This window comes from Mesoplodon densirostris, chromosome 7, assembly GCF_025265405.1.
Source record: "Mesoplodon densirostris isolate mMesDen1 chromosome 7, mMesDen1 primary haplotype, whole genome shotgun sequence".
Classification (NCBI taxonomy): domain Eukaryota; kingdom Metazoa; phylum Chordata; class Mammalia; order Artiodactyla; family Ziphiidae; genus Mesoplodon; species Mesoplodon densirostris.
In genome coordinates, this window is record NC_082667.1 from 68,963,692 (window position 1) to 68,984,990 (window position 21,299).

Consider the following 21,299-nt stretch of genomic DNA (forward strand, 5'->3'; position numbering starts at 1 on the left):
AAACTACCAATGATGCCCTCATGCTTAAAGAGGAAGGTCCATCCTCCTCAGCACAGTATATAAGGCTTTATTTTTTACAATCTAGTTCCAACCCACTTGTTATCCCCTGCCCGCTCATCTAAAGTAGCTCCCTCCAGTTACCTTCTCTTTAGCTCTGAAAGGAAACAGCTAAATCCCATCGTTTGCAAAATGACAGAAGAGGGGACATACTGGTGAAGCTAATGTGTCCTCTTTTTTAAGCCCAAAGTTTCCTCCCCTTCCCGCAACGACCCTGTTTCTGGTCATTCTTCCCTCTATGTCTCAGCAGCCCATTACAGTGATCTCCAGCAGCTTATCTGGTCATTGCTCTGAACACCACAATCTTCGTTATCACCATCACAAACACAGAAATTACTACGTGCTGGGCCCTATTTTAACTCATTCTGTCCTCCCAATAACCCTATAAAGTACTTATTAATGCTCCCATTTTAGATGAGGAAATGAAGGCAAAGAGAAGTAAAGTGCCTTGGCCAAGGTCATACAGCTATTAAATCATAGGCTCTGAACACAAGCAGTCTTTACCCTTTACTATGGTATGCCAAAGAAGATATTTTGTTTTTAGTAAGGACACTTTAAAATAAAAGAAGCATCTGACAAAAATTCATTTAAATCATGAAGTAAAAAGCAATCTAAAAAGTATGCATTTAAGTAAGATGAAGTATATTTGCAATTCAATTTAATTTGAAAATAAGCTATTATGCTTTAAGACACTAGTAAGCTACTAGCACTGTTTTTACATGAATTTTCAGGAAGTACTATATTTTAATTCTGTTGAGCTTTGATCACGATCACTACTAGGCAAAGAGCCCTGTCAGTCTTACGGGAATATACACACATGCGTGCCAAACACACGACATGGGCTTAGTCAAAAATGCATTAAGTCGGGCGACGGCAGAAAAGACAAATTCATATCTCTATATTGCTAGGGAATCTTATGGAATGAATAATAATTTCTAATGGCCTTCTATTTATCATCTCAGATAAAGGAAGCTGATTTTTTTTTTTTTTTTTTTTTTTTTTTTTGTGGTATGCGGGCCTCTCACTGTTGCGGCCTCCCCCGTTGCGGAGCACAGGCTCCGGACGCGCAGGCTCAGCGGCCATGGCTCACGGGCCCAGCCGCTCCGCGGCATATGGGATCCTCCCAGACCGGGGCACGAACCCGTATCCCCTGCATCGGCAGGCGGACTCTCAACCACTTGCGCCACCAGGGAGGCCCAGGGAGCTGATTTTTTAATTTATATGTCTACTGCATGAGCATTCAGTAATCATTTGTCTGAATTTTTCTCAAAATATTCAAACTATATTCTCAATGGGATCCAGGTGTTTAACCTTGCTTTTTCAAAAGAAAATTAATAGAAAACAGTGAAAATGTCTTACCTTCTATTCCCAATCTAATCTTCTTAAGACCCCTCTCCTTCAAAACTGATTTGGCCACATCTCTGTTTTCAATGTACTTGAAAAATCTATATAATTTTGTGCTATAAATAACTGGAAACAAAGAGACAAAAATATTTTCTTATTAAAATCAAAGTACTTGGCGATGACTCAAGTTTATCTTGATCATCAAAGGGGCCTGACAACCCTAAAAGCCCAAATAATGGATGCAGTGATGCCAAAGGATGACTAGCCAACATGACAGGACAATTCAGTACAGTTAATACATAAGCAAATGTCTACATAAGTTGAAACAAGAAAAGCTTTAATAACCAATCAGATAACCCAATCCATAGGAAGAATCTCCTTCTGAAAGATATATCATATACAAACTCATTGGAATGGGATCTGCCCCAATTTCTTCAAATAAAGAGAACCAAAAAAAAAAAAAAAGGTATCAATATCACATGATTATCAAGCAGGCAAAGTAAAGGACTTTGCTCTGATGCCTACAAGGCCTCATCTGGAGGGGAAAAAACTGCCTTGTCAGAAAGTACAAAATGGATACATCTTGCATTTCATGGATTGAGCAACTATTAATAACTCCCCCAAAACAAAGGCCCACCCCACAAACTGTTTTCCATTCAGGCGAACAGTCCCATTTAATACTGATGTTAAAAATGGCAGATTCGAGCATGTTCTGCCTAGGTTAGTCTGTTTAGAGCAAACTGGCTTTGCAAAGGACAGACATTCCACTGACAACATGTTGAGTCTTCCAAATGTGCTGGGCACTTCAGGGAGTTAGACTGATGGACCTTCCTCGCCTTCTCTCTTTCAGGTGGAGTTATCTCCCTTAAAAGGTGAACTGCAAAGGTTTTTTCAAAAAAAGAAAAACACACTCACAAACCAAACATGCTGGTTTAAGAGCCAATAAAAGGAAAAAACGTATACAGAAGCTACTCATGGAGTAAATTTGTGATTATTACTACATCCTTAAGACTACTGATATTATTTTAAGATAAAGATTTTTTGACATCTCAGAATGGGTGGTGTTATAATGTCACATTTAGGAAAATCAGGCTGAAGAGACTATCTCATCTCTGTCTACTCAAATGTATCTTCTTTACCTTGGAACACCTTGGCACAAAATGAAACATATTTAGACAAATTGAGTAAAAATGTTTCCAGTCCTTTTAAGCTTCAATGTTTAAGGTAAGAAACAAAAAACAAACCAAAAAACATTGACATGAAAAGCTCAATAACTAAAAAGGCAAAGTCCAGGTCTATTATTATTCCTGTATCACTACAATATCATTTCTGTGCTCTACAGCTGGCTCTACTCTCTTGGAGTCAAACTTTTTGAAAAGTAAAAGTTTGTTCATTCCTTTTTCTACACAGAAAATGATTTAGTGTATTTCTTCTGATTTTTGGTAACCTTTTATTTTTCCTGTGCTTTGTTCAACTATTTATTCCACATATTATTATAGAAAACCATTGTCAGCAAAGAGCCTAGGAATGAGGAAATAGTAACATTTTATTATTCTAACTGTCCACAGAAGAGTCAGAATAGTCGTTCAAGTGTATCATGCAAAGGAAATGTCTCAATGTAAATTCTGAAAAGCGCTACGATAACGTAATCTAATGAAAATCTTTAGAATTAAAATAAAAAAGAATACCACTTAGTCTGCTTTGTTTTATTTTTAGAAAAGGGTAAGTAAAACGGAAAAATCAGAGCTTAAAGGGCTCCAGTACTTTCTATAATCCTGTACTTTTTACTTAAACGCTAATCCTGACCGAGTCAACACAGATTGGAGGACAGAACAAGATGCTGGGCTATTTTACCTAGCTCCTCGAATCATTCTTTTAACTCTTTTTCTCAATCTATGAAGCTGTTCAAAAATACTAGATTGGGTTCACCATAAAAACAAAAACAAACCAATATGAGATAAATTTTCTAACAGAAAAAAAAAAATCAAAAGGTTCTAATCAGAAAAAGTTTGGAAGCACAGTAAGAAAAAAGTTAGTCACTGCTGCTCAAGATGTGCTGTTTTGGTCAGAAATACCTAAAGTTCCGCAAAGCTTTCGAAAGGGTCACTGTATCCTCCAGGAACACTTATGACATTAAAAAAGGAATCTTAGAACTTAAAGTCATCTTTGCAATCACTGACTTGAAGCTTATCATTTTATATACAAATAGAGATTCATCTAAAAAAAACCCACATTTTTTTATTATCTACTATTCCAGGATCTACTTCTCTTGGATGCTTCTAAATGCAAAGAAAAAAACCATTAAGATCCAGATACTCAACAAAAAGCAAACCATTTCTGTGCATGACACGGGCGGGTACACTTTTTCTGTAAAGGGCCAGATAGTAAACACTTCGGGCTTTGCTAGCCATGCGGTCTTCATTCCAACTACTCCACTCTGCCATTGTAGCGCATAAGCAGCCACAGACAATACATATAATTTTGTTTATAAAAACAGGCAAAAGGCTGGATTTGGCCCACAGGCTGTAGTTTGCCAACTCCTGGTGTAAGTAAGAGTTCAACATACTTTCTTTATAAAAACTGTCCTTTGATCAATATTGTAAAAGCTAAAGAGAAAATCTGTGATGATTTAAGAGAGAGAAAATATGCCACAGGACTTACTTTGTGAATATTCTTCTCCCATCTGTGGTGGATACTCTTCATCCCAATCAACCACATCATCGTCTGTAAGCACCACTATGTGGCATTCGCGTTCCCCACTCTGGGCACTAGCTACCATGAGAGGCAGAATCATTTCTTCCAGGTAAAATTCGAACTGTCTACGAGCACCATCATTTGATAACTCATGCATTAGGGCACCTGAAATAAAAACCACAAAAATACCTTCATTTTGGGGGTGACTGATAAGTAAAAGAAGAGCAGAAACAACAAACAAACAAAACAGCAGAGTAGTTCAGCATCTACTTCGGGATCCTATAGACAATATAGTGGTTATTCTTTAGTCAACAAAACTTTGCCCAGGAAGAGTTCTTATGGAACTGTAGAATTTTACAGCAAGAAGGGCCAATTAAAGCCATCCAACACAAGCCCCTTCATTTTACACATCATGAAGCAATCTGCCTAAGGTTACAAAACTAATTTGCACAATCAGAATTAAATCTACTCTCCAGGGTATTTTTTACTTCATCATTTTGTCTTCCATCAATGCATGCAGTTATATCTTAAAGTATATTCTCAGGATATTTTTTCAGATTATCCATACGAAATAAAATAGCTCCCATATTCCATCTCCCACATTTTCTTTCTCAGAAAATTATTTACAAACAACACTGGTATTACTGTGTAGGAAGAGGAGTGAGATGAAAAGGGTCAACTGGCTTTGGGATAAGGATGGTAAAAGGTCCAGCAAAATATAGCACGGTACAGGAATTACATTGCTTATGTGACCCTAGAATTGAGGAATGAAAGATGCACTTCACTTGATCCTTCTTAAGTACAGACATAATGAACAACTTTAAGTTTCCAAATACATAGCCACAAACTCACCTGCACTGACCTAATCATTTTTATTTTATTCCTATTTCAATGGCAATGTCCTATCTCTTATCTAAGGCTCTACCATCTCAGGAACTACTGGGAGGGTAAGAGAAGACACTAAAACTCAAATCAGTAGTCTCCCAAATTAGAGCTTTTTTTCCCCCTACAACATGTTGTCTAATTATATAATAACTATTAATATAATAAATGATTAAATAATTAACTATAATATTATGATTTAGCCATGTCTCTCTCTAGGCTGGCTACTTCCATTATGATTTTTTAAATTCCCTTTATAGTCAAACTCCTATATATATATAAACACATTCTCTTTCCCCTAACTTCTGAACCAATTCCAATCTGACTTCCACACTCACTACTCAAAAGAGCCCTTGACATAGTCTTCAAATGACCTCTAGATTGTTAAAGACAATGAAAATCTTTTTAAAAAACTTTTACTGAAGTATAGTTGATTTACAATGTTGTTAATTTCTGCTATACAGCAAAGTGATTCAGTTATACATATATTCTTTTTCATATTCTTTTCCATTATGGTTTATCACAGGATATTGAATATAGTTCCCTGTGTTATACAGTAGGACTTTTTATTTATCCATTCTATATGTAATAGTTTGTACCTGCTAGTCCCAAATTCCCAATCCTTCCCTCCTCCATGCCCCTCTCCCTTGGCAACCACAAGTCTGTTCTCTATGTCTGTGAGTCTGTTTCTGTTTTGTAGATATGTTCATTTGTGTCATATTTTAGATTCCACAAATAAGTGATATCATACAGTATTAGTCTTTCTCTTTCTGACTTACTTCACTTACTATGATAATCTCTAGGTCCATCCATATCGCTGCAAATAGCATTAAGTAAGTAAGGGAACCCTCTTACACTGTTGGTGGGAATGTAAATTGGTGCAGTCACTATGGAAAACAGTATGGAGGTTCCTCAAAAAAAAATAGAGTCGCCATATGATCCAGCAATCCCACTCCTGGGCATATATCCAGACAAAACTAATTTGAAAAGTTACATGCACCCCTATTTCATAGCAGCACTATTTACAATAGCCAAGACATGGAAACTACCTAAATGTTGTCTATCAACAGATGAATGGACAAAGAAGATGTGGTGTGCGTGTGTGTGTATGTATGTGTGTGTGCGTGCCAGTGTTATAGCTATTTAGTGTAGAATTTAAAATAATTAATAAACTTTATCTACATTTATCATCTGATTATTTTAAAATGAGCTTATAGTAAATCAAGTTTAGAACAGAATAAAAATACATGTTAAGAATGCAAGCATCTACAGTGTGAAGATATTCTATTAGTTTTATCTTTTGTAGCCCTTACAAAAATAAAACAACTGGTAATATATTACAAGATGATTCTTGGGTTCTATTTTTCTTGATTTATGATAAAGGAGTAATGTACTATTTAGCTGGAACAAAGTCAAAGGAAATAATAGAAATGAAAAAGAGTAGCCCCTGCTTGCCACAACTAGAGAAAGCCCGTGCGCAACAAAAAAGACCCAATGCAGCCAAAAATAAATAATACATTAAAAAAAAAACAGCTGGAAATCTATAGTGTATATGTAATATCTGAAGCCACAGTGATGAATGGCATCACTTAGATTAATTGTATAGATTCTGTGAGAGAGAAGGTAGCTGAAGACAGAACAGTTGGGAAGGACCACTTTCAACGTATGAAGGATCAGGGAGCAAGTGAGAGGAAAATAAACAGAAGACCTAAAAGACGGATGTCGAAGAGCCAAAGTCTTGAAAAAAGAGCCATGAAGAAAGTGACTTAACAGTGAAACCTAAAGGAAATGCCTTTAAAGACAAGGGTACCAGAATTACCACTAAATTTAACGTTGTTCAAAATATTATAGTCAATTCAGTAAGACAAAAAGATATAAAAAGTTTTACTTACAACAAGGTCAATTATCTACCAAGAATATAAAAGAAAAAACTGAAAAACTATTAGAAATAAAACAGAGTTTGGTTAGGTGGCTAAACACAAATATACAAAATTCAATAATTTTCTCATGTTAGCAGTTAGAAAATCTGAACATATTCTACACACAACAGGAACAAAAATACAAAATACCAAAGAATAAACTTAATAAGACCATAGCAGAAGAAGACATAAAAGAAAACTGAATAAATGGAAAGACATAGCATTTGGAGGAGTCAGTATAATAAACATGTTAATTCTTGCAAAAAATTAACTTCAAAGAATCAATGAAAAGCTCAAAAGTTTTCAAATGATATAGCTTTTTGAATGTCTACAATAGACACAGGTCAGATTTGAGTATGTTTGAGCCTGAGGAATACTGTATACAAAGAGGAAAAGACTAATGATAATAGAGAAGATGACAATAAGTGGAACAGCGTCCTAAACAATGCATGAAGGGATAAAAGAGTTGATTCTTTCAACAAATGTTTATTGAATCCTTACTATGTGCCTGGCACTATGGACACAAAGTTGAAAAGGTAGAGTCTCTGTCCTCAAATTCAAACTGATTTAATGCTATATACTAAAAAATAGAGCAAGACTGGGGTGGGGGAGAGAAAGAGAGGGGGCGGGGGAGGGAGGGAGAGAGAGAGAGAGAGAGAAAGAGAGAGAGAGGGAGGGGGGGAGGGAGGGGGGAGGAAAGAGAGAGGAGACAGAGAGAAAACATACAAGTGTCTCTGTCGTTTCAGTGTCTCTATATTTCTGTGACTCCAAATGTAGTCTCTGCCTCTTATCTCCCTTCTCAAACTAAATGTAACTTCAGTTTTTTGATCTTTGTTTACAATCCCACTATCTCCCACGTGGATGGTGCCCTTCTTCCTGGGCCTTCTGAACTGGTCCTTTTGCAAACTTTAAATTTCATTTTCCATACCACTTTCACCCTGGACACTATATTTTCATTTCTCTTAGCCCCAGGCCTTCATTTGTCAGTCCAGCCCTGGTTCTCAAAACCTCTTCTGGATTACAGCTTACCTGGTGAGAGAATATGGACAGTGAAGAAATTATAGCCTAGTTGGGGAGCTACCAACCTATTACAAAGTTCCTTCACTATATGGTAAGCTCTATGACAGAAGATTAACAAGTCATTTCCTCACTGTACTAATCTTCTTGCCGCTAAACATAGCATTCCTTCTGCCTGAAACACGTTTCCTCTTCCCTCTCCTCCAGAAAGCTTCCTCAAGCCCGCACACCTGAGTTAGGTACAGCTCCTACATGCTCATTTAGTACCCTATTCTTCCTCTAACACAATATAATTACTTATCTGTTTTTCCCACTATACTGCAAGCATGATAAAGACAGGGGTCTTGTCTTTTCTTGTTGCTTTTTACATACCTAATATTTAGTATAAAGTGAGTATTCAATAAAAATGCAGAAAATGAGTGATAACTATGTAAACCATTAAACAAGTTGTTATTAAAGCGTATTTTCTAATACAGTTATTCACAACATATTTTCATGTGGAAATATAAAATAGCAATGTACAATATGATTCTTTAATATTTTTTTATTTTACTTTACCTTTATTTCCTAATTTTGCTACTTTTTTTTTTTTTAAAGCAAACCCTTATTTAACACTATGTGTCAAGCACTATCCATTTAATCTTCACAACAACCCTGTGAGGTAAGTAATATTACTGTCTCCCATTTTAAAGATGAGGCAACTAAGAAATAAGGTTTTAAGTAACTTGCCCAAGAAATCCAGGATGCTCTATTCAATATACATTTAGTACTTTTATAATTTTAAGTAAGAGACAAAAAGACATTTTGGTGTAAAGTGCCATTACAATATTCAGTAAAGGCACATATTTGCAGGAAAAAATTCATTTTTGGACTCAAGTCTACACCTGCAGTATCTTTTTATATTTTACAAGACCATTTCTATCTCTTCAAATTCTATATAGCTTTGTCGCAATAAAGTCTATGAGAATCTCTAAATTTCCAGTAATACATTATTACAAGTAATCTAGAAACACAAGTATTATTTAAAGGCCAAAAGTCTAGAAAAACCATATTACACATATTTTCTTTCTATTACACATAAATATTCTTACCTTTAATTCCATAACAAATAAATGATACTTAACAGTGATGACAAGGTAAACTATGTTTAAAGGATTACAGAACTAAAATCCATTCGTCTATAAGGAATTCTTGTGTTTTTTTATCTGACAGTCACCAAAATTCAACATTTAATCATATAAAGTTAAATTAAAATGGTCCCGTGAAAAAACACAAAACTTGAAGTCAAAGAATTATAAGTTAGAATTAATGCTCATGATTTCAAAAAAACATTTTTTAAGATGTGAAAAAACAACTTTGTTCAAGTTTACAGCTGTACGCTTCAGCTGTCCAGCTACTTGACTTTAAACTTTTAAATATCATTTATATAGAAATGGACTCAAAGGTGGACCATCCAATCCTCTGTCCCTATGGAGACTTTAAATATCTGGCAAAAAGAAAACGGTACTTAGGAACAGACCTAATAAGGCCACTCATTTTCAAGAAGTTAGATCATAATTAAGCCTGAAGGTTAGCTACATTTAAATATATAGTAGTTGCCTTACAAATTTAAATAAAATTTCCCATTCACAATTTCTAACACATCAATGTTGAGAAGGTATGACCCCACTCTGCTAAACTAGTGTTGAGTTTAGGTAATGAAGTAAAGATAACCATATATCTGGGACTAACATATATCTATAACCACAGGTAGCAAACTTTTAAAATGGCTTCCCACATTATATAGGATAAAATGTAAGAATATTAGTTTAAAGACCTTCCATAATCTGGCCCCCCTATTTATTCCCGTCTCCTTCCAGTCCCAGTATAGTCTCTGCACCAACTAGGTTATTTCCGAAGTCTATCACTTACATCTGTAATCCCCAAATGAGTAACCTTCCTACTCCATTCTTGCTAAATCATTCCTATTCACTCTTTACTACCTGTCTCCTCTAAACTCTCCCCCAATCCCACTAGCTTACAATGACATCTCCTTCTTCTGAACTTTTCCAACCACTTAATATGCAAGTCAACATTTGATAATTCTCATATACATTTTATCTTTTCTGTGTATAATCACCTTTTTTTCTTAGGCATGATGTAACAGTAAAAGGGAGGGGTGCTAAGGAAGGGAGTGACAGGAAAATATCAATCACAGAGTTAAGCTTTCCAAAGGTCTAGACCCTGCTCTGAGACTATGTTTGAAGTTCTTGGATAAAGTCATTTAACCCTTTGTATAAATGAGGGCTAGGTATCTGGTATTCAATCTAAAGTCTTTAATGACAAATACTCTTTTTGAGAATTATTTATATCTTTCATAGTGGCTTAGGATGTTGTATTACATGGCAAGTACAAAAAAATTATAAATTTTTGGTTGATGTGATCTGAGGAGTGAAGGCAAATACCACACTTGGCCAAAGCCAGGGCTCCCAAGCTGGGAGATGAAGACTGGCAACAAATGATAGAGGAGACAGTTGAAGAGGAAATCTGGGAGAGTCTATAAACAAAAAAATTATTAAAGTTGAAAGAAAGTTTTGGAAAATTACACCAAGAGCTTACAAAGATTTCTGTGGACTTTCACAAATAATCTTCATGGTATTAGTGTTCTAGAATTCAATTAAACAAATACTTGAAGTCTAGGTAAACAGCATTATTTCAGGCATTTCATTCCAATATATTTTAACTCTACAAACACTCACACACAAAACATCATACTTACTGAGATCTCTACATTTAATAGTACTATATTCAAAAGATATACAAAGATAGTCGCAAGCTTCTCTCAGTTCAGGAATAGATATGCCATCAGGACAACGGATTATTCCTGTTTTATAGTAATCCTGAAAAAAAAAAAGGAAAGAATGCATAAAACATCTGGCGCACGAGGTAGGCAAAACTTATTATTAAGGTTGGGCTGGTAGAATTTTCAAAAATCGTGGTACTCTGAGGAATTGTGGAATTTTAAAGTTAGGTGGCACCTCCATTCACCTAACCACTTTTTCATTTTACCAACAAGAAAAATTTATGTCCAAATGGGTTCACTGACTCACCCAGTTATTATAAAATTATTTAACAGCAGAGGTAAGATTAGCACCCAGGTCTCCTCATTACTTATGCATCTCTTCTCTCTACTATATCATGTTAATGCATATGTATTCTCCCCCTTACAAGTTATTTGTCTACATAACTACCATGCATTTAAAAATTTTTTTAAGGAAGTTAAATGATATATTTTAAGTTACCTTAAATATTACCTAGAGAATTGAGCCAAATTTAAGGTTTCTAGTAAAGAACTTCAAAATCATATCCAAGTACTCAAATATACGCAAACAGAACACACAATTAGATATTCTTCTTCCAAATACTGTTCTTTGGTGTTGCCCACATTATTACAAACAATAATAGTAATTATTTCCAAAATCTACTTAAAATGCTGTTAGGGGCTGGCTGAGAGCTACAGATAAGTTACTCCATAGCTGAGTCATGGAGTAAACTTATCAACTCCATTGGGGGTCAAATGGAAGTATGGGCAGCTGAAAAGGCACTCCCCCCAAAATTAAGATCTGCCTCAAGCTTCTTGAGGTTCAGAGCCACAGCAACATTATTTCTGAAGTTGCTACATGAATGGAACCAAGACATCTTCTGGTACTTTTCAAAGTCCTTGTTAGTACTAATTATTATCAACTACTTTTCCTGTCTTGTACCTCAGGATCCTCCCTCTCCTCTTCCCACAAAACTACTTAAGGAAACCATATTTTCAGACTGTGGCATAAACTGTCACACACTATAAATCAAACCTTTATCACTGATTTAAAATCATAAGTAGGGACTCGTAGTACTAATTCAAATATTCCTCAAAATAAAAAGTTAAAAAAATTTTTTTAAGTTTTAAAACAAAGATGGTAAGAAATACATTTTAGAGATGACTTTTAAATGTTCGTAATGTCCATTGTTAGTTATATGCAATAAAATATTAGAATTCCAGTAGCCACATTTATTCTCTGGTAGTAAATAATTATCAACTTACTGTATTTAGTAGAATTAAGGAGGGTGGAGTAATGTGACTATAGAAATGTTACCACTAAACTCTTGAAAGAATTGACTGTGCAGACCTAAGAGATGAATTATCCCCTATCTTATCTTTATGAAGGTTATAAAATTCATTTATTTATATCATATTATATTTACACACCAAAAAAAGATAAATTGTATTTTTTCAAAAATGCCCTGGATACTTCCATAGAGATATCCAAATAGAACTCTGCTTCCAATCCAAGTACCTAACAAGAAGGGGTTAATTGATTCAATCAATACACATACGAAAGAGTACTCACCAGAATAGCTCGAAACACAGTAGAGCCAATCCCCTCTGCCACCTCATACTCTCCCTTCTCATTGGGGCGTGTAAAGTTATGTTCTCTGCCAGATCCAAACATCCTATGGTAGCAAATAATTGAGAAATATATCACTAAGATATTCCTTCAAAAGGGAAAATTGTTTTCATGTACAAAAGTAAAAAGGGGGGCTTCCCTGGTGGCGCAGTGGTTAAGAATCTGCCTGCCAATGTAGGGCACACAGGTTCGTGCCCCGGTCTGGGAGGATCCCACATGCCGCAGAGTGGCTGGGCCTGTGTGCCATGGCCACTGATCCTGCGCGTCCGGAGCCTGTGCTCCGCAACGGGAGAGGCCACAACAGTGAGAGGCCCGCGTACCGCAAAAAAAAAAAAAAAAAAAAAAAAGTAAAAAGTAAAAAGGAATTATAATTTAAGCATTAAATTATGTCATTAAATTAGTTCAAGAATGTTTATCAGAAGTTTATTCAGGCAAATGTAATAAATGAAGGAATATTAAAATATGTTTTTGTGTGAGGAAACAGTAGTAAAAATTCCCTATAAGAAAACAAAATAAATTAATAAAATTCAGAAGCTAAAAAACTTTCCAGTCCCTTCACCTCAGGGGATGAAAAAAAAAAACATCAATTTGGGGAAATTCTTATACTAATTTTAACCAGAAAAAGAAAGAAAGGAAGGGAGGGACGGAGGGAGGGAGGGGAGGGGGAGGGGAGGGGAAGCGGAGGGGAAGGGAGGGGGAGGGGAAGAGAGGGGAGGGGAGGAGAGGGGAGGGGAGAGGGAGGGGGAGGGGAAGAGAGGGGAGGAGAGGGGAGGGGAGAGGGAGGGGAGGGGAGGGGAGAGGGAGGGAGGGAGGGAGGGAAAACTATGTTATCTGTGCCTTTTCCTTAAAACTACTGTCTTCAATGCAAAGTTATTCTATAAAGAAGCACGTAGAGTAATCTAAACTAGAAAAAAGTAAAATAAGGGTATGCAGATTAGGTTACTTTTCACAACCTTAACTATAAATGTAACAAATTTTGCACAAAATTCTTATACTTGCATTCCAGAACTGAAAAACAAGCAATCAAATGCTGGGGTAGGGAGGAATGACCAAGTTAAGAAGAGAAGGAAAATTCTAAATAAGTAAGTAACAAGCTCTTAATATTAATTTTTACAAAAACAAAATACAAGTGAATTTATATTTTTTCAAGTCATGTTGTTGGCCCTTTAACAGTAACTATTTAGAAAAGAGGCAATTTGCAAAACAGGTCCTTCAAAGTGAAAAGCTGAATGCGTAACTCCCTAGAAAATTTTAAAATTGTGATTAAAGGAATTTGAACCTCTGAATTCAATGATGCCACCATTCCTAAAGTAAATATGGCTGATCTAAGTTTTCTATTCAACAATTTCCCAATTTAAATAGTTCCCTCTTTTGTTATAACACAGAAACCTATAAACAACAAAGCTTTTTTATTTCAAAGTTTCCAAAAGAATGCCAACTGTTTTTTTACAGTTCCCATGAATATCAATTTTCATCCCCAAAGATATGCTTTCGTCAACTGACATGAAAAGAAGCCTTCACTGATTTGGGAAAAAAAGAAGAGAGTCCTTCAGGAATCAAATGTCATGCAATTTTCTCAAATACTTGAAATTTTAACAAAAAGGGAAAGCTATACTTTTCAGATCAATATGGATCACAAACACACAAAAAATCTTTTGCATTTGTTTTAAGAAAAATGTAGCCTATCAGTTGAAGAAAAATTTCAAATATCTACTTCTACATTTTAACTGTGTTCCTTTACAGTTTAGGTAAAAATATAAATATAAAGTATTATCAGTGTTGAGTCATACTCCTAAGAGCTCCCATCAACAATCTTCCCTATGCTTCTAATAATACATAAAAGCCTATAGAGTTCAAGTATTTTTTTTCATACAGATGTAAAGTCTAGTGCCAATGTTAAAAGGAAATATTTGTCTACTCAAAATGTAAACAGTGTCACATGCTGGCATTTATTCGGTGTTCAGAGATACTTACAAATTTCACACACACACACACACACACACACACACACACACACACAGAGGTATGCCAAACAGTTACACATGCAACCTAGCAAAAAACACAAGTTTTTTTTTCTTACCTCACGTAAACTTCCATTTCATTTATGTGTCTCCTTCGTTTTATATTAGAATGAATAGAAAAAAGGCACTAATTTTACAATTAAAAGGTGTTTGATCCTAGTTTTTTTTTTTTTTTGCGGTACGTGGGCCTCTCACTGTTGTGGCCTCTCCCATTGCAGAGCACAGGCTCCGGATGCACAGGCTCAACAGCCATGGCTCACGGGCCCAGCCACTCCGAGGCATGTGGGGTCTTCCCGGACCGGGGCACAAACCCGTGTCCCCTGCATCAGCAGGCGGACTCTCAACCACTGCGCCACCAGGGAAGCCCTGATCCTAGTTTTGAACACTTTGAAAAATCAAGTCTATATTCTTAGACAGAAGTTCCCATAACTAGTCCATACTGTCTATATCAGTTCTAGATTGTGGTTCCCATAACTAAAAACTTTATATTAATCTATTACTCCAGACTAGTACAGATTAAGAGATAATTATCTCTCCTTCGTTCTACTAACTACTTGTTAATATTATTTCTTTTTTAAGTATCTACATCAAATTGATAACTCATGCTAACTTTTCAGCTAACGAAATGCTGATACCTGCTGTATTTGGAGGTTGAATATGGGAGCCCTAAGTGAAGGAAGCATTAGCACTGTTAAATTCACCTTGTTAAATACAGTCTATGCTTTCAACCTATAGAGATCTTTCAGTGTCCTGTCTTCATTTAACTAATATATTTGCTATTTCTATTGGTATAGCAAAGATTATTTGAAATAAAAACAAGTTCAAGATCTGGCTCTACCACTTTCTAGCTGGATTAACTTCAGCAAATTATTTAACCTCGAAAGCTCAGCAGGAACACTGTATTCCACCAGAGAATTACTGTAAAACTTTAAATGAAAAAAAACCAAAGCAATGTTAAAGTGCTTTATAATTAATAATACAAAGAATAGCAATACCAACCTGCCCAACATTGTATTTGGCTGTGCAGTAAAAATGGATGGGTCTACAACAAATCTAGTGTTATCCACTATTAGTGTCACTCGTTCCGATGTTCTTACATTCCGAGCTCCTTCTTTTGCATTTTCATACACAAACACCATTTCCCCAGATGTCTTACAGCTACCATCTGAACTTGACTGACTACTGTTTCTGCTGCTGTTCCCAGCACTGCTACTGGAACCACTTGGAGATGCTTTTTGAGGACGAGGACTGCTTGGACGAGAGGAGCTGTGATCTTTTTCACGTTCTGAAATATAGATGTTAAACAAAGTTATGCAAATTTTCTTTTTAAAAATTTGAGATTTATATATATCTTTTAAAAACTGTGATTTAGAAAAGCTGCTTTATATCACTGCATTTCTGCTTTTTTGATTTCAACTAACATTTTCACAGATCATATATGTTCATTTATTTTCTAGGAATGAAACCTAAAATATCAAATTGTTTTCTAAAAAAATTAATTTTATAGACTTTAAAAAAAAGATGTATAGCTGACTAATGTTGACCCAGACTAAGATCAAAATTAAGGTAAATTTTATATTATTGCTCTACTTAAAAATATATAGAAACCCAAGGAGAGGAATATTCTCACAAGTCACATAAATAAGCATTGAAAGTTAGTAAAAGATTAATAACAATTTTAACTTTCCTAAACACTGAAAGTATTAACACTATTCTGAAAACACAAAGTACAAACTTTGCACTCTTACTATGTTAATAAGGAAATCCCCAAACCAGCTATTTGTCTCACAAAAGGTCCCAAAGGAACAAAAAAATTTCACTGCAGACATTAAGAAGTATATTTATGTTTTCAAATGACTTTTAATGTCTTAGCAAATTAAGTGGTTTTAATAGCTTATGATATACTGCTTTGTTCTCATTCTCATTCTCATTTTTGAATAAAGCACTACTAAAATTTTATAGGATCATATTATTAGCTACAATTTTAATAGGAAACATTGTTAAAATTCAGAAAATTTTCTTTAGCAGTTCCAATAGTCTACAAAGGGGACATTAAAACTAAGGTTTTGTGATAAGTTTCCTTTAGAGGCTAGATTACTAAACTTTAAAGGTGACCTAAAAATGTACCTCCCATCTCATCAGTTTCACCAGCTTTTGCCAAATTCCTCCATGACTCAAGCTACTTAGAACACTCTGTACAGCTTTACTGGTTATATAATTAGGTTTGCTGTATCTCCAGAGATGCCCTGACACCTCCCTTTTATTGCCTATTTCCACAAGGCTACTAGCATCCCAAAATTAAAATTTGCTAAAATAATTTATCTCCTATTCTCTTTCCAGATACTCAACTTTGCATATAACAAACTGTCAACTCTTATTTATACTTTTGTTGGTTTTTAGCTTATCAGTATTAGTCTGACTTTTAAGACCTACTTAGATACTGAAAACGTCTCCACACAATCAGACCCTAATATAAATGATTTTGGTTTATACGAGGTAATCAGAAACTACCTCAAATAGTAAGTCAAATTATTTAATTTGCCACTTCTGAGTGGAAAATAAAAATCAGCAAGCTCACATTGTTTATGTATCTCCACTTCAGACTACTGTTTTACAGTCACACAATGTATTTACCTGGGGTAACAGCATTCATTTATGGTAATAAGTAGGAAGGAAGAAAAAGACCTGAGCTAGTTGTCAAGAAAAGAAAAAAAAAAAAAAAAAAAACCACTTCACACCTTCCTTTTCCTCTTCTATTTTTTTATTAACTTTAAAATATTGTCAAAAATCAAGATAAATTACCTTATAATAGTTACTCTTTCACTTCCTTTTTAAATATGATTAACAAGGATTCTTATCAATAATTCACTACAAACTATTTTAAAATAAACCACTGCTCTATATCTCACAAGATAAAAATCACCTGAAAAAAATGTTAAATCTACATATTACAGTTTTAAAGGTTGTTTGAACTATTTCTGTCCCAGACTCTTAAAAGAAATTCACTTTTAAGTTTCATTTAATAAGTTGTTTTTTCACAGCAAGAACCAAGCTAAGCTAAAACAGAAGCAATGAACAGAAGTAAGAAGTTAATTTTACTCTGAAGTATTAGGCACAAATCATTGTTATTACTGCATTAAAAAGGTAAATGCGTTGGGAATTCCCTGGTGGTGCAGTGATTAGGACTTGACACTTTCAATGCCAGGATCAATCGGGAAACTAAGATGCCGCAAGCCTCGAAGCGTGGCCAAAAAAAAAAAGGTAAATGCATGCTTTTAAAAACCATTGGGAAGCTTAGTTGATTTTACATACCAACATGGTGCTGTCGTGTTGGAGAAGTAACATTTCTAATACAAGGAGTGAGCTGAGATTCTGTTCTTTCGTGAGATGAATCTCGAGATCGGTCACTTGACCTTCGTCTATCTCTTGATCTCTCATGTCCCCCACTAGCACCATGTAGACTCATTTTGGTGTGCTCAACAACTCCTTTAGCAACACGTGAGGGAGCACTGATAAATTAGAAAAGAAAATTAACCATAAAAGTAGGACATGAAATCACAAATGCTTTCCCCAAAACCCCCAATTAACATAAAGCTACTAATATTTTGAAATGCAAGAATCAAATGTTACTTTACAATTCTGAAACCTAATTTACTTTAAACTTGCAGGTTTTAAAAATTCTGGAACACTATGTCTTTAAAGATCACATACTCCAACTCAGTCTTTTTTTAAGGATGAGAAAGCCAAAGCCCAGAATGGTTAACTGACTTTTTAGTTTGTAATAGAAGAGGTAGTGGTAGTAGTAATAGCAGCAGCAGAGACCACCCAGATCTCTTAAATATTACTCAAGTGTTCTTTTGATTTCTTTGATTGTAAGGGGAAAAGGGAGGGAAAAAGCACCAGCTTCTGGAACTCTGAGGTATGGGCAAAGTAACAGGTCTCCCTGACAAATAAAATAAGTCTACATGCTAACTCCAATTCATTTTGATTTTGATTGAACCCTCTTCAAAAATTTTAAAAAGCACTTTTCTAAAAAGCTAACAGCACTATGTAAAGTTACAGAATTTAATATTTTGAAAACGTCCTACATAAATTTTCCCATGAGAAGTGAATAACTGGGAATGATGATTAAAATATTCTAGTTGACAGCATTCATTCACACAATTATTTATTAAGTTATATATGCTATGTGCACAATGCTGTGCTACATGCCAAGAAAGAAGCAGCTCCCTCAGGGAGCTTATGATTTAAGTGTAGCAGTTATATACATGGACATGCAGAAATGTAAACAATTCAAGAGCTATCCCAAATTTCAAATATAAAATGACTAAATGTATCTCAAATATATAACTAATAAATGAGTGATAGATAATAAATGCTTTAAGTTCTCACATGAAGAAGACATCACTGTAAATCACTGGTGAATCAGGCACTAACAAATAGATAAGATTTTAATAATCAGAATACACTGCAAGTAGGAAAACTGATAGGAACAAAAAAGAGAGAGCCTGACCTAAGGCAGGTGGAAATTTACCACCTTAGCAAACAAAACACATGCTTCATAGTTTAAAAACATTAAAGTGCTTTTTAGAAACAGAAGTAACAGGAATAGAAAGAACTTCATGGCTTTAGAGTAATAAAGACTTAGAATCAATTGTCCTTTAAGACTTAATTGCTCAACATGTTGAATGTTACTTAACATTTTGGAACCTTCATTTCCTCATCTGTAAGCTGTAAGATTCTTTTTACTTTCTAAGTTCAATATGAGGATTAAATGAAGTATAATAAGTAAGCTGACCAGCAATGTGCCTGGTACAATTGAATCACCCATTAAATGTTAGTTTATTTAGTTATAACAGGTGAAGATAATAAAGTTCAAAATCACAAGACTTGCTCAGAGTCACCAAGAATTTAGTGGATACCCTATTAACACTGTAACCTAATCCTTTCAATTCATTCCAGTGCCCCCTCCACAATGCTACCCTGCTCTCCTTCACCAAAACCACACTAGTTAAAAATTTAATCTTGATAATTCAGTTTTAAATCCGATAAGGTTCCAGGATCATCTCCTCTGCTGATTTATTAGCTATAACACTTTGTTTTGTTATTTTAGTGGTTTCTTTGATTATGAAAATCGCTGTCATCTCACTATAACAGACTAAAAAGACAAAAGGCTGACTTTGTAACTACCCAAAGAGTGACTTCTATGGAAATAAAGGCAACCTACCAGCTTGTATCAGTCATTTGTCTCTCATAAACCTACAGACAGAAACAAACAAACAAACAAACAAACCCCTCTAACTCCCACCTTCCTTCTAGTGAAAAATATCAGAATAGGATCACATCCTTGGAACATAATTTTTTTCTTCAAATAGAACAAATCAAAAGGTCCTACTTTCAGGTTAAAAACCTTCAGAGTAGGAACAATGGAATTTCTGGCTCATGTCCTAAAGTAGGAAAAAGAAAGGAATCCACAATAATAGAATAAGGATTATACATTGGAAAAAATAACTCCTTAAATTATTCTAGATGCTGTTTTAAACGTGCTAATAAACACATTTTCTAAATATAAATCTAATTGATAATTTAACAGACAAGGTACAAACACAACTACAACTAAGGCAAATGCAGGATAAACGTTCGGTAAGAGCCAAGCAGACTGATTAATTGAAAAAGGATTTCAACTAGATATCTCTATAGCTGAAAGATTAAATGCTGCTAAGCATTCTGCTGAAATATTGGCTTCATTTCTAAACTGTTTAGATGTTAAATCAATGCAAAAGGTGTCATAATACACTCCTGTCCTTTCTTTTCATTCTCAAATGGAATGTACTCTGAATCAGACCTTCAAAATCAGATGTCACGGAAGACTAATTATGTCCTACTCTATTTAGTTAAATAATTTTAGAGCAGGAAAGCACTCTAAGGGCAAAAATAATATGTGCAAACAAAAATGAGGATAAGCAAGTTCACAGGGGATAACTCTGCTTCGTGTTGCATCTAAGAGAGTTTGGGATACATGAATTGAGAACAGGTAAGGAGATGAAGAATGCATCAGCCCCAACACCTGCTTCTAGCCAAGACAGGGAAACAAGGACTGAATTTACCTTCTTGTCTGAAACAACCCAAAAACAAAATATATGAAACAATGACAAGACACAATATATTTGGAAAAGAAAGTGATCCCTGAAAGATGGAAAATAAATAAGGCCAGCAACTGCCCCAAATTACTACCTTAAGAAGAGTTTCCAGAATAAAACACAGGGAGGCAAAACCCTGGCAGAAGCTGATGGACTCTGAGTTAAGGATATGGAGCTGAGAGCCTGGGGACAATAGGTGGCTAGAGTTCTAAGGAAAGAGTACCAGAGAGGGGAGAGCAACACAGAGAGAAAAACCTCAGAGATCTGCAGAGCCTAGTACCAATCAATGCACAGGTGAGGAAACTTGACGAGGCTGGGGAAACAACTGACTCAAAGAATTAGGGGAAACAGTGCCCAGGACTCATATAGAGCCAGGAATAGGGCCTGTTTCCCCTAGTCAGGATGGAAAACCTCATAAAAGGGCACTGAAGGGAGAATCTAAGGGGTCTTGGCTCTGAAATGGGAACTAATTAGACCTAAACTGAGCACTATTCTAGTCATATCTAACAAATGTTAACAGCAACACCTGAAAGAATCAAATTGTTTCCAAGTAAGTAAACTGAATCCTAAAACAAAGCTCAAGAAAATCTATAGGAATACAAAAATATCCAGCAACCAAACAAGGTAAATACACAATGTATGGCATCCAGTTAAAAATTACGAGGTATGCAAAGAGGGAGCAAAACATAACCCATAAGGAAAAAACTCAACTAAAACCAACCCGGAACTGACACATATCTTAGAATTAGAAACAAAGACATTAAAACAGCCATTATAACCATATTCCTCCAAAAT

The 21,299-nt window shown here is 35.2% G+C and overlaps 1 protein-coding gene across 10 annotated transcripts in view; it reads right to left on the reverse strand.

Moving 5' to 3' along the window:
* The window catches only part of BTBD10 (BTB domain containing 10), a 78,097-nt gene that overhangs the window by 3,304 nt on the left and 53,494 nt on the right, over positions 1-21,299 (reverse strand). For 9 of the 10 annotated variants that reach the window (XM_060103456.1, XM_060103457.1, XM_060103455.1 and 6 more), the window contains 6 exons: positions 17,677-17,873; positions 15,364-15,649; positions 12,287-12,389; positions 10,672-10,792; positions 4,063-4,260; positions 1,417-1,527 (listed from right to left, as the gene is read on the reverse strand). In XM_060103456.1, the coding sequence (XP_059959439.1) occupies positions 1,417-1,527; positions 4,063-4,260; positions 10,672-10,792; positions 12,287-12,389; positions 15,364-15,649; positions 17,677-17,830 (973 nt within the window). In that variant the 5' untranslated portion in view covers positions 17,831-17,873. The remainder of the gene's footprint in view (positions 1-1,416; positions 1,528-4,062; positions 4,261-10,671; positions 10,793-12,286; positions 12,390-15,363; positions 15,650-17,676; positions 17,874-21,299) is intronic. The other variant, XM_060103458.1, reaches the window with a different exon arrangement.